The sequence below is a fragment of the Abramis brama genome (genome assembly GCF_963993115.1).
Source record: "Abramis brama genome assembly, chromosome: 1".
Lineage (NCBI taxonomy): Eukaryota > Metazoa > Chordata > Actinopteri > Cypriniformes > Leuciscidae > Abramis > Abramis brama.
The window spans coordinates 71,607,937-71,620,666 of record NC_139963.1 but is presented as its reverse complement, the minus strand read 5'-3'; the positions used below and the strand labels follow the sequence as shown (position 1 = coordinate 71,620,666).

General features: G+C 39.4%; 1 protein-coding gene across 7 annotated transcripts in view; it reads left to right on the top strand.

Annotated features, from left to right (window-relative positions):
• Positions 1 to 12,432, top strand: part of LOC311094569 (uncharacterized protein) — a 93,063-nt gene extending 80,631 nt beyond the window's left edge. For all 7 annotated transcript variants that reach the window (XM_084132612.1, XM_084132611.1, XM_084132613.1 and 4 more), the window contains one exon: positions 10,045 to 12,432. In XM_084132612.1, the coding sequence (XP_083988738.1) occupies positions 10,045 to 11,891 (1,847 nt within the window). In that variant the 3' untranslated portion in view covers positions 11,892 to 12,432. The remainder of the gene's footprint in view (positions 1 to 10,044) is intronic.
• The last annotated feature ends 298 nt before the right edge of the window (positions 12,433 to 12,730 follow it).

Below are 12,730 nucleotides of genomic sequence, written 5' to 3'. Positions count from 1 at the left end.
AAAATGTCACAAGTAACAGAAATAAGCACAAATGTCAGAGCATGTCAGAACACCTCCAGGGCCAGAAAACACCTCAGACCCTAGAAGGGGGCAATTGATTGGTTGGGTCCTTACATGCACTTCGTGAGGCACACACGCATACTAGCACACACACGCAAGGTCTCTCGCTCCCTCTCTCTGCCGTGCGCGCTCTTGATCGCTAGCTCTAGATTCCTGGAGATTTTAACTAATTTGCGGGCATCAGGGAGCCGCGATCAACATGTGGGAAATTCCCGGAACTTCCGGGAGACTTGGGATGTCTGGAATATATGTGCGCAGGTTTGGAATTCCCTACAAACCAAGCCTAAACTAAAGTACTGGTATTTTCTTATAAATTTTGATACAGAATTTTTTTCCCTCAATGTTTATTTTTATTTTACTAAATGATTATGAAAAATATACATTATACAGAACAGATAATAACCCCTCCCACCCAACCCCATGTAACAGTCAGACCTTCTGGCAAAATTAGCCTTATGGCAAGAAGTGAACAGAAAGCAATAACATCAGACTGGGATCTGCTTAGATTATTATCTTGACTAACGACTCCAAATATTGCTGTCGACATGGCTGGAGCGATACATTTACCAAACATTTTAGAAAAGGTCTCAAAAATTGGGCCCCAGTATTCTAGCAATTTCGGACATGACCAAAACATGTGATATAAAGTAGCAGGAGCTTGTTTACATCGATCACAAGTAGGGTCTACATCACTTTTAAATTTAGCCAATCTGTCCTTAGACCAATGGAGACGATGTACAATTTTAAACTGAACAATTGTGTGCCGGAGACTTATAGAGGATGAGTGTATTCTCCGAATTGCTTCCTGCCAAACATCGTCTGATATTTGATCCTCAATTTCTTTTTCCCATTTTTGTTTTAAAGATTCTAAGGCAGTCAGATTGTGTAGATTGAGAAGTCCATAGACTTTACTTATGGACTGTTTTACTCCACACTTGTACTCGAGAATAGAATCAATGAGAGATAGAGCGGGACAACGAGGGAAACAGCTTGAATTTGATGACACAAAGCTTCTAAGTTGTAGATACCTAAAAAAGTGTGTATTAGGAATAGCAAATTTTTGGACTAACTGTTCGAAGGAGGCAAAAGTGTCATTCAAATACAAATCATGTAATGACCTAATGCCATTTTTTAACCATATATCAAATGCTGCATCTGTCATAGGAGTAAATATGTGGTTCTGTACAACAGGTGAGGCAAGCGGAAGGTTGTTAAGTGCATAATGACGTCTAAACTGAAACCAAAGTTTTATAGCCTGTAGTACAACTGGGGAGAATGTAAGGTTAGATACTGAATGTGCCAGTGGCAGCCTAGAACATAATGCTGACAGAAGGTTATATCGAATGGATGATTTCTCCATCTGTGCCCAGCTGGCTCTCTCATCTTCATCCAATAAGTATAGAATTGCCCTGATATTCACCGACCAGTAGTAATATAAAAAGTTGGGAAGGGCAAGACCACCTAAACTACGGGGCCTTTGTAATATTGTATCCATTGTCCTAGGGCGTTTTTTTATTCCAAATAAAACTTATAATTTGAGTATTTAAATTAAAAAAAAAAGATTTTGTGAGAAAAACTGGCAAACATTGGAAAATGTATAAAAACTTGGGCAAAACAGTCATCTTAATGATGTTAATCCTTCCACCTAGGGAAAGGTGCCCACCTTTCAAAATCCTGCTTCAGACTAGCTAAAAGAGGTTGATAGTTGGCTTTATAAAGCTCTTTAAAGTTCTGCGTAAACCAGACCCCCAGATATTTAAACTTTGTCGTGGTGATCTTAAAAGGGATTGAAGAAGAGAGCACATCTGGAATCATGGAGCCAATTGGCATAAGCTCACTCTTTTGATAATTAACTTTATAACCAGACAGCTGGCCAAATTCATTAAGTAAATTTAACAAATTTGGAAGGCTCGAGGATGGGTCAGAAATGTACAAAAAAGGTGGTTGGCCGCACACTGATCCACTCAAGACTAAAAGTCTACAAAAATAGTTTTTATTTTATCAATTGCATCATTTGAGTTAAAAACAGTAGACACAAGCAAACGTTTCAGCACATTGCTATCTTCAGTGCTCCAAAATGTACAACAACATATTGTCCGCATATAGAGATACTTTGTGCTCAAAATTCCCCCTCCACATCCCCTTGATATTAGTAGATATCCTCAAGGCTATGGCTAGGGGCTCAATTGCAATTGCAAAGAGGAGTGGCGATAGAGGACAGCCCTGCCTTGTACCGCGCTTTAGCTCAAAAAACGGTGATATGTTATTGTTAGTACGTACAGCAGCCAATGGGGCTGAATATAAAAGTTTAATCCAAGACATAAAGTTGGATCCGAAACCAAACTTTTTAAGAGTACAGAAGAGAATAACTTCTGAAGTATTAGTCGAAGAAGAGCTATAAATTATATTTGCAAGACGTCGGGTATTAAAGAAGGAATGTCGACTTTTAATAAAGCCCATTTGGTCAGGTGAAATGACCACTGGAAGAACATCTTCCATTCGTCGGGCCAGGACCTTGGCTAAGATCTTAGTGTCAGTATTCAAAAGTGAAATCGGGTGGTATGAGCTACATTCTAAGGGGTCCTTCTCCTTTTTAAGAATCAGAGAAATAACTGCTTGATGCATAGTACATGGTAAAGAGAATAACAAGGATTCTTCAAAGACAGATAGCAATAATGGGGAAAGTTGAGTAGAGAATTTTTGAAAGAATTCAGTTGGATATCCATCTGGACCTGGGGTTTTGCCGGTCTGCATACTTCTGATTGCTGCTTCTATTTCTGAAATTGTAATTGGTGAGTCAAGATGCGCAGCTTTTTCAGGGTCTATCAATGGTGTATCGAGTTTTCTAAAAAAATCTTCTAAAGTCAACAGGTCAGAGGGTGGATCTGAGGAGTATAACGACTGATAAAATTTATAAAAACAAGAATTAACCTCTGTACTATCCATGTGCTTCAGGCCTTGATCATCACATATCTCAGAAATAATATGATGAGCTGATTGCTGTCGTAACTGGTGAGCCAGAAGTTTCCCAGCCTTTTCCCCGTACTCATAAAAATTACACCTCAATTTAGAGATAAGGTATTCTGCTTGTTTAGTTGCCAGCAAGTTGAACTCAGTTTGTAACAACATACATTGTTTTTGTCTTGCTGGACAGCTATTCAAAGAGTCGAGTTCTAATATCTGATCTGTCGATTTCTTTAATTGATCCTTTCTGGTTTTACTCTGACCGGCACAAAACGAGATAATTTGGCCTCTCAAATATGCCTTCAACGCTTCCCATACAGTTGACACAGCCATTCCCGGAGTCATATTTACACTAAGAAAGGAGTCTATTTCAGAGGCAATATAACTCACAAACGTCTCGTCTGAGAGGAAAGTGGAATTGAATCTCCACGTGTTTTAAGCGATACGTACCGTCATAGCCAGTGGACCGTGGTCTGAAATAATTATGGCTTCGTAATCGCATTTTATAACTGACGATAAGAGGCTTGTGTCTATGATAAAATAATCTATTCGTGAATAGGAGTTGTGTACCGGAGAAAAAAAGGAATAGGCCCGGGTGATAGGGTTACGAAATCTCCAGACATCGGCCATTCCGTATGTTTTAAGGAAATTGTGTATTGTATGTGCTGATTTAGATATTGAAACCGTTCTGGATGCGCTACGATCCAGAGTGGAGGAAAGGACGCAGTTAAAGTCGCCACCGAGAATAAGATGATGCGTTACCATATTTGGCAACTTTGAGAAGAAATTACTAAAGAAAAGGTGATCGTCCCAATTTGGGGCGTAAACATTGGCTAAAATAACAGGGAGCCCATACAAATGTCCCACCACGATTAGGAAGCGCCCATCCGGATCAGACTCAATACTTGTTGCCACAAAGTGTATATTTTTACTGAGAACTATCGCCACACCTCTAGCCTTAGATTTAAAGTTGGAATGAAAAGTCTGACCCAGCCACTTATTTCTAAGCCGGCAATGGTCAGAAACGCGTAAATGCGTTTCCTGAAGGAATGCAATATCAGTCTTAACCCCCTGAGGTCGACGGTATCGCCGGCGATACCAGCTCGCTTTTTTTTTATCAGTGTAAAAGAAACTCATGAATACTCTGTTGACTTTGATTTTCCATAGGAGTTCCATACATCAATCGATTCTGTTAAATGTGTATTATTTTTGTGTATACTCACAATAAAAACATAGTGTTGTGCTTTTCGACAAATAAAGAAAAATAAACACGAAGCGAGTTCTGCCTTCTCTCTGTCCGTGTAGTCCATTCTGAAACGCGTCCGAAAATGAACCATAACTCAGTGAGTACTTCTCACACATACACGTGATATATGTCTTTATGAAGCTTGAAATCTCTTCTTTTAAATGAAGTAATTTATATAAAAAACAAATATTCTCATCTTGTGAAATCTGTATTAAAAGAGAGCGATTCCAGTCGACCTAATTAGAGCTAATTCAAATGTAATGTGACTCCGCCCACGGAGAGCGCACGCTATTCAAACGCAAATGGCTGAGGTAATCCGCGCAATCCTATGAACGCCCCCGTATCAGCTCGAGAAAACCAAAACTCAAGTTTATTCAGAACATTACTTGCTTACACCGTCTCGCAGCGCTGTGAGGAATAATGAGGAATACAAGGAATACGAGCTGAGGAATACTAGTAAGTTTTTCCTTCTCGGGTATCTGTTTATTGACGAATGAACGGCATAGATGCGCGCTGTTTACCACAGCTGGCAAAAAACATATTACTTGACAGTTCTCCATTATGGACGCGAGCTCTAAAAAAAAAACACTAAAAGACTTTCAAACTTTCACAGAGACCTCAAAACAGAAAGAACAAATCCTTTCTTTAAAACGAATTTCGTTTTGTATCAATTGTATCTTAATTTTAATAATATTTTCATTAACAAATTTCCTGGATTTAAAGTAAATAAGCCTATCGTCAACGAATGATGATGTTTTAGCAAACTGTATTGCTATACTGAGATGAGTAAAAATCGACTGAAATATGCAAATTAACATTTATATGCCCTAATATTTCATGAAAACAACTTTACAGTCAGGCGAAATATGAAAGACAACATTTTGTTTAGTAGATTTGGGTACAGTTTTTACTGTAGAATATACTGCCTCGTCAAATAAGCTTTTGTTTAGCAATTTCTATATATAAAATAGCCTAATATTTTTGTCAAAAATAAAGTCATCAACTAAGATGTTAGCTGTTCCAATGTTGGCTATATTCAAAGTAATGAATACATAGATAAAATGTAGGCCTATAATCTTTCTTTTTTTTTTTTTTATAAAGAAAGAGTACACTTGAAATATTGTTGAAATTGTAATTATTGTTGTAATTGTAACCTTTTTAATAAAATAGCACAACATATGTACAAGATAGATGTAAGCAAAATCTTAAATGGTCAATATAAGTCTTCTAAATATCTTTTGTCCTTTGTGGCTCAGCCAGTTTCACACCTGTGTGAATGGCTCATCATTATGCAGAGTGGGTGGTAATTCAGGTGAAAACCACTCCTTGTTCACGCCCCCTCGCATATTGGCTTTCCAAGCAAAACCTGTTTTACATCAATTTAAATCAATGTATGATTTTATTTGAACGATAAAGCAAGACTATTTTCACATAATTTTGAAGAAAAAACTATAGGCGAGGACATCCATTGGTCAAAAGTCTTATTGACACATATTTACTATGTGTTTTGTGGCCTTATTTCAGAATTTTTAGTTTTTAGTTTTTTCAATATCCACGCATAAACATTATTCTCTCAAAAATTAAAACATGTACATACACGTGGCTCACATATTATGGTAGCCCTGTTTGTGCTTTATAGAGTGAATTTACACCTTTGCCATTAATATGTTTATAAGCAACTGAAAAAAGCACAAATGTCAGGGCATGTCAGAACATCTCAAGGGCCCAGAAAACCGCTCAGACTCCAGAGGGTTAAGATCTTTTAAATGAGCGAACACTTTTTACGTTTTACAGGGTGGTTGAGAGATTTAACATTCCAACTCACCAGTTTAACTGAACCACCATTTACTTGAGAAGCCATATTAATATTGGTCATATGGAGCTGAGAGCAGTACGTTACAATAATATATCCTGATGTACATTGACTTCAATATTAGTCCATACCCTTTTAAGAAAAAGAAAAGAAAAGAAAATGGTCTGACATTTTTTTATTTGTCATCGACATGAACATGATGAACCAGGAACCCCCCAAAATTAAGTCTACACATTATGTGCTTATCCGGGTAGCTCTTAAGCCAAACTAAACTAAGCAGAGCCCCCACCCAATTTGTCCTGACTTGGAACAATAACATAACTGACAACAGTCACCGCAAGACAAAATCACGAATTGAACATAACTGCATCACAGCAGGTAGGCTAACTAGACTTCCCACCAGTGTTGGGAACGTTACTTTAAAAAAGTAATTAGTTATAGTTACTCACTACTTGTTCCAAAAAGTAACTATTTGCGTTACTGTTAAAAAAAACTTTGCTATATGTCAAAGAATTTGGAAACACTTTGCAGTTTGAATGTCCTGTATAAACAAAATTACTGAGTGTTTTTATGTTTTCACTGTTCGGTCGCGTCCGCGCCTCACACACACACGCGCGCACACACAAATCGCGCCCGCACCTCTCACACACACGCGCGCACACACAAATCGCGCCCGCGCCTCTCTCCCTCTCCCTCTCTCTCTCACACACACACACACCACATTCCAGCATTCCAATCTTTAAATCGCAGCCTGCTCCACAGCCATGTTCAGAGCTAAGGCGGGGCTACAGATAAAGAACCCGCATATCTAACAGTAGTTCCGCATTACATTAAATAATTTGCACGCAAGTTTTATTTATTTTTATACTGTGTATTCTCCGTGTAAACGTATGCATCGAACCGTGACGCCCGTACCGTTTCGGTTCAATACAAATACATGTACCGTTCCACCCCTAGTTCTTGCCTTTGTTTGACCTCAATGAATTTGAAGTAGCATCTCCACCTTGAAAATGCCAACTTTTCATCGGATTGCTCCTGACTCGCCATCCCTGCTGCTTCATCAAATCTCTGTTTAGCTTGTGTGTGTGTGGCGCGTGTGCTGGCATGTGTGTAAAAACACTGGCTCTGATTGGCTACCATGAAAGACATGACTCTGCCTTAGCCAATCATAATCGCTTACCTCGTTATTAACCCACCTCCTCACTAGCTGTGCGAGCCAGGGAGGGGTGCGTTCGGATTACACAGTTTATCAGAGAATGTCTAATAGAGTTTGTTCAATCAATGCATAGTAACGCACCACATTTAACGTCCAGTAATGTTAACGGCGTTGTAACGACGGGAAAAGTAATTAGTTAGATTACCCCGTTACTGAAAAAATAACGTTCTTTAAAACGGCGTTATTCCAAACACTGCTTCCCACCGGGTTTATATAGTAGAGGGAAAAATCAGTCACTTTCCGGTGTCATCCCCAGCGACGATATACTTCTTAACGTGGGCCATGGCTTTATCCGGGTCCAGGAATTCTCTATCCGCGCCATTGTGAGTGATCCGTAACCGAGCAGGAAACAGTAGGCCATATCGAACACCTCGTTGCTCTCGTAATAGACTCCTGGCATCCGTGAATGCGGCCCGTGCTTTGGCAACACTGGCAGTGTAATCCGGGGATATTGAGATGGAATTTCCATTCAGCTGGAGTGGAGCCTGACTGCGTGCTCGACGCAGGACCTCGACGCAATCCTGATAGTAGTGTAGCTTTGCTACTATCACCCGTGGCTTTCCTCCGGGGGTTAATGGTCTTAGGCTGCGATGCGAGCGGTCCACCAGAACTTCTTTATCCAGTTTCAGCTCCTCGGATAGCAATTTAGAGACCGACTGCGTGGAAGCTAATTCTGGTCCCTCCGCGACACCCACGATTCGAATATTGCACCTCCCCTCCATGTCCTCGGATTTGTCTCGCAGCTCTTTCAGTTCTGATTTTAAAGGACCCACCACGGCTTGTAGTTCGTTCACTTCATCCGTCCACGCTGACATACTGCCTTCCATATCTTTAATGGTAGTTTTCATTTGTTAAATGTCAGTCCGCATTAGCGTCGCGTTGTTTGCAATTTCCGTTCTGACAGCTTGCAGCTCGCTCTTTAAGAAGTTGAAATCATCAGCGAGAGAGTTCTTAAGTTCAGTTCTTATCACTGCAGAAATATCTGCTTTTAAAGATGTCAGGATCTGCGACTTCAATTCTTCCGTATCGGTCATGTCTGGTGGATCCGGTGTGCGGTCACGGTCAGAAGCTGAACTCTGCGTCGAGGGATTATCGGGCCTAGAATCGCAGGATCCTTTGTATTTATATTTTCGAAGCTTAGAGGCCATCACTCTTTCCGAGGCTCGATCATTGCACACTGTGTGTTCAGGAATACATTATAAATCGCGCTGGGGATAATTACAGAAGATATGTTGTTTTAAATGCAAATTTAGATAAAAATTAGGTAGGAGCTCAGCCAAACACGTTCTATTCCATCGCCTGCTCATTAGCGCCCTTTGATACAGAATTTTATTTTATTTTGTCACTTCGGGGTAGGTATGCGAAACGAATTTTCCCGACAACGCTTTATCTGTAGAGTGGTAAAGGGATGCTCCATAGGGAGAGACTAGTTGGCACTTCAGCACTGTGTTGTCATCGGGTCCAGGCGAAGGTCCTTCATCAGATCTAGATACGGCCTGGATCCAGGAGGCTGTGGGAAAACCTCGGGATAAACAAAGACACTAAAATTAGCGTAGATGCCATTCTTCTCATGATGTAACAAGTACATCAGGATTTATGGGAAGTGTTCCCGGTTCCAGCTGACCTAATCTATGCAGCCTAACATTGAATTATAGAAGTCTATAATGTATTATGTGAATGCTAGGTCAAAGAGATGTGTCTTTAATCTTGCTTTGAACTGACAGAGTGTGTCTGCTTCCCGGACAGTGGTAGGAAGACTGTTCCAAAGTTTTGGTGTTAAATAGGAAAAGGATCTACCGCCAGCAGTTGATTTTGATATTCTAGGTATTATCAACTGGCCGGAATTTTGAGAATGCAATACGTGAAGGACTATAATGCGTTAAGAGCTCACTCAAGTACTGCAGAGCTAAACCATTTAGTGCTTTGTAAGTAATCCGCAATATGTTTAAATTTATACAATGTTTAATAGGCAGCCAATGCAGTGTTGACAGAACCAGGCTAATATGGTCATACTTCCTGGTTCTGGTAAGAACTCAAGCTGCTGCGTTTTGAACTAGCTGTAGTTTGTTTATTAAGCGTGCAGGGCAACCACCCAGTAGAGCATTACAATAATCTAGCCTTGAGGTCATAAACGCATGAACTAATTGTTCCGCATTTGTCAATGAGAGCATATGACGTAATTTAGATATATTTTTAAGATGGAAAAATGCGGTTTTACAGATACTAGACACGCGACTTTCAAATAAAAGATTGGTATCAAAGAACACACCCAGGTTCCTAACCGACGACGAAGACTTGACAGAGCAGCCATCAAGTGTTAGACAGTATTCTAGGTTATTATGTGAAGAAGTTTTTTGTCCAATAATTAGAATCTCTGTTTTTTCAGAATTTAGTAGTAGGAAATTACTAGTCATCCAATTTTTTATATCAGCTATTTATTCTGTCAATTTTGTGAATTGGTAAGTTTCGTTAGGTTTTGAAGAAATATACAGCTGAGTATCATCGGCATAACAGTGAAAACTAATATTTTAAAGATAATAATTGGAAGATAAATGTTCCTCATTCATGGAAAGTTTCACGGACATATAATCATTTATAGAAAGGCAAGAAATTATCATAATATTTTATAACAGTTGTCTACTTTCTACCATTACATCAGGGCTCACTTTCATGTCCTTTATATTTATCTTTGAATTATTTTGATGTACTGAAAATTAAATGTAACATTTGTTTCTTTCATGTCAGGCCTGATGGAAGTGAAGGAGGAGAGTGAAGAACTGAGTGAAGAGGAGGAGAGTGAAGAACTGATTAAAGTGAAGGAGGAGAGTGAAGAACTGAGTGAAGTGAAGGAGGAGAGAGAAGAACTGAGTGAAGTGAAGGAGGAGAGTGAAGAGCTGATTAAAGTGAAGGAGGAGAGTGAAGAACTGAGTGAAGTGAAGGAGGAGAGTGAAGAACTGAGTGAAGTGGAGGAGAGTGAAGAACTGATTAAAGTGAAGGAGGAGAGTGAAGAACTGAGTGAAGTGAAGGAGGAGAGTGAAGAACTGAGTGAAGTGAAGGAGGAGAGTGAAGAACTGAGTGAAGTGGAGGAGGAACATCATGTCCAACCTGGAGAAAAACCTTTGAGTCGCTCAAAGACTAAAAAGACATTTTTAATGAAAAGAAGAGCCAAGAAATCTTTCACCTGCACTCAGTGTGGAAACAGTTTCACAACCAAACAACGTCTTAATGTTCACATGAGGATCCACACCGGAGAAAAGCCGTTCACATGTGATCAGTGTGGAAAGAGATTCTCATGCAAACGAAATCTTAAAGAACACATGATGATTCACACTGGAGAGAAGCCGTTCACATGTGATCAGTGTGGAAAGAGCTTTACAAACAAACATCATTTTGAGCGTCACATGAGAATCCACACCGGAGAGCTGTTCAAATGTGATCAATGTGGAAAGAGTTTCACAACAAAACAACATCTTGAGCATCACATGATGATTCACACCGGAGAGAAGCCTTTCACATGTGATCAGTGTGGAAAGAGATTCTTATGCAAACGATATCTTAAAGAACACATGAGGATCCACACCGGAGAGAAGACGTTCACATGTGATCAATGCGGCAGAGCATTTCCTAGTGCACCAAACCTGAAGAAACACCTGAGAGTTCATACGAAGGAGAAGCCATATTCATGTTCTGTGTGTGGAAAGAGTTTTTCACAGCTGCAAAATGTACACACACATCAGAAAACACACACTGGTGTGAGAGAGTACATGTGCTTTGAGTGTGAGAAGACTTTTACTACAGCAAACTGTTTAAAACTGCACCAGAGAATTCACACTGGAGAAAAACCTTACAAGTGTTCACACTGTGACAAGAGATTCAGTGACTCATCATATCTGAAAACACATGAGATGATCCACACTGGAGAAAAACCTTACAAGTGTTCACACTGTGACAAGAGATTCAGTCAGTCTTCATCTCTGAAAACACATGAGATGATCCACACTGGAGAAAAACCTTACAAGTGTTCCCACTGTGACAAGAGATTCAGTCAGTATTCATCTCTGAAAACACATGTGATGATCCACACTGGAGAAAAACCTTACAAGTGTTCCCACTGTGACAAGAGATTCAGTGTGTCATCATCTCTGAAAACACATGAAAAGACACATACTGGAGAAAAACCTTACAAGTGTTCACACTGTGACAAGAGATTCAGTCAGTTAGCACATCTGAAAAGACATGAAAAGACACATACTGGAGAAAAACTTCACAAGTGTTCACGCTGTGACAAGAGATTCAGTCTGTCTGCAAATCTGAAAACACATGAGAGGATCCACACTGGAGAAAAACCTTACAAGTGTTCACACTGTGACAAGAGATTCAGTGTGTCATCATCTCTGAAAACACATAAAAAGACACATACTGGAGAAAAACCTTACAAGTGTTCACACTGTGACAAGAGATTCAGTGTGTCATCATCTCTGAAAACACACAAGATGATCCACACCAGAGAGAAGCCACACACATGTGATCAGTGCGGGAAGAGTTTCTCTATTAAAGCTAACCTGAAGCGACACATGAAGATCCATGTGTAACCCCCTCTAATTCTTTCTTTTGACCCTTCCAGAAAGGACCACACAAAGACGTATGCTGAGCTCAATCGTCGCAGGTTTACTGAGAACATATGAAATGACACCAAACAGACGTGAATTACAGCTCATCCGGTCCCATAACACTCTCCTCAACAGCTTGCATTAAACTCTTTGCACCAGTTTAACAAGCAATAAACCAGTTTTTCAATAATTAAGAGCTCAGTCTTTTTTCTGAACATAGAAAACGTAATATCATAAAAACATTGCATCATACCTGAGAACATATGAAATGACACCAAACAGACGTGAATTACAGCTCATCCGGTCACATAACTGTCAAAAATAAATATAAGTGTAAAAATAAACAACAAGAAAATACAGATATAGAAACAGTGAATACCGTGCACTCTTAATGTGCTCGACAATGAATTTCGGTATAAAGTTAATTATCCATCAATTCTATGTCTCTCATGTCTCAAATTTGAAATAAAACACTTTTAAAATAATTATTTTGACCTTAAAGACAAACAAAATTATCTCTGACAACATTTAATTTCTGTTTGACAGGAGAGAAATTTTCCACCTACCATTCTCCTCAACAGCTTGCATAAAACTGAGGAGAAGATCAGTAGAAACTGTTCATACAAAGAACTGACAGGTAAAAGTGCTGCGCATATCACTTCTCCTTGATCATGACCCAAATGGAAATGCCTTACATTTCATTTTAGCGATTCCTATTCACACACAGAGTAACTTAATACACTGAATTTAACACTTCATTATTTTAAACTAAGAACCGAAACAGACCATTTACCCAGAATTTGCTTTCTGGTGTGAAACAA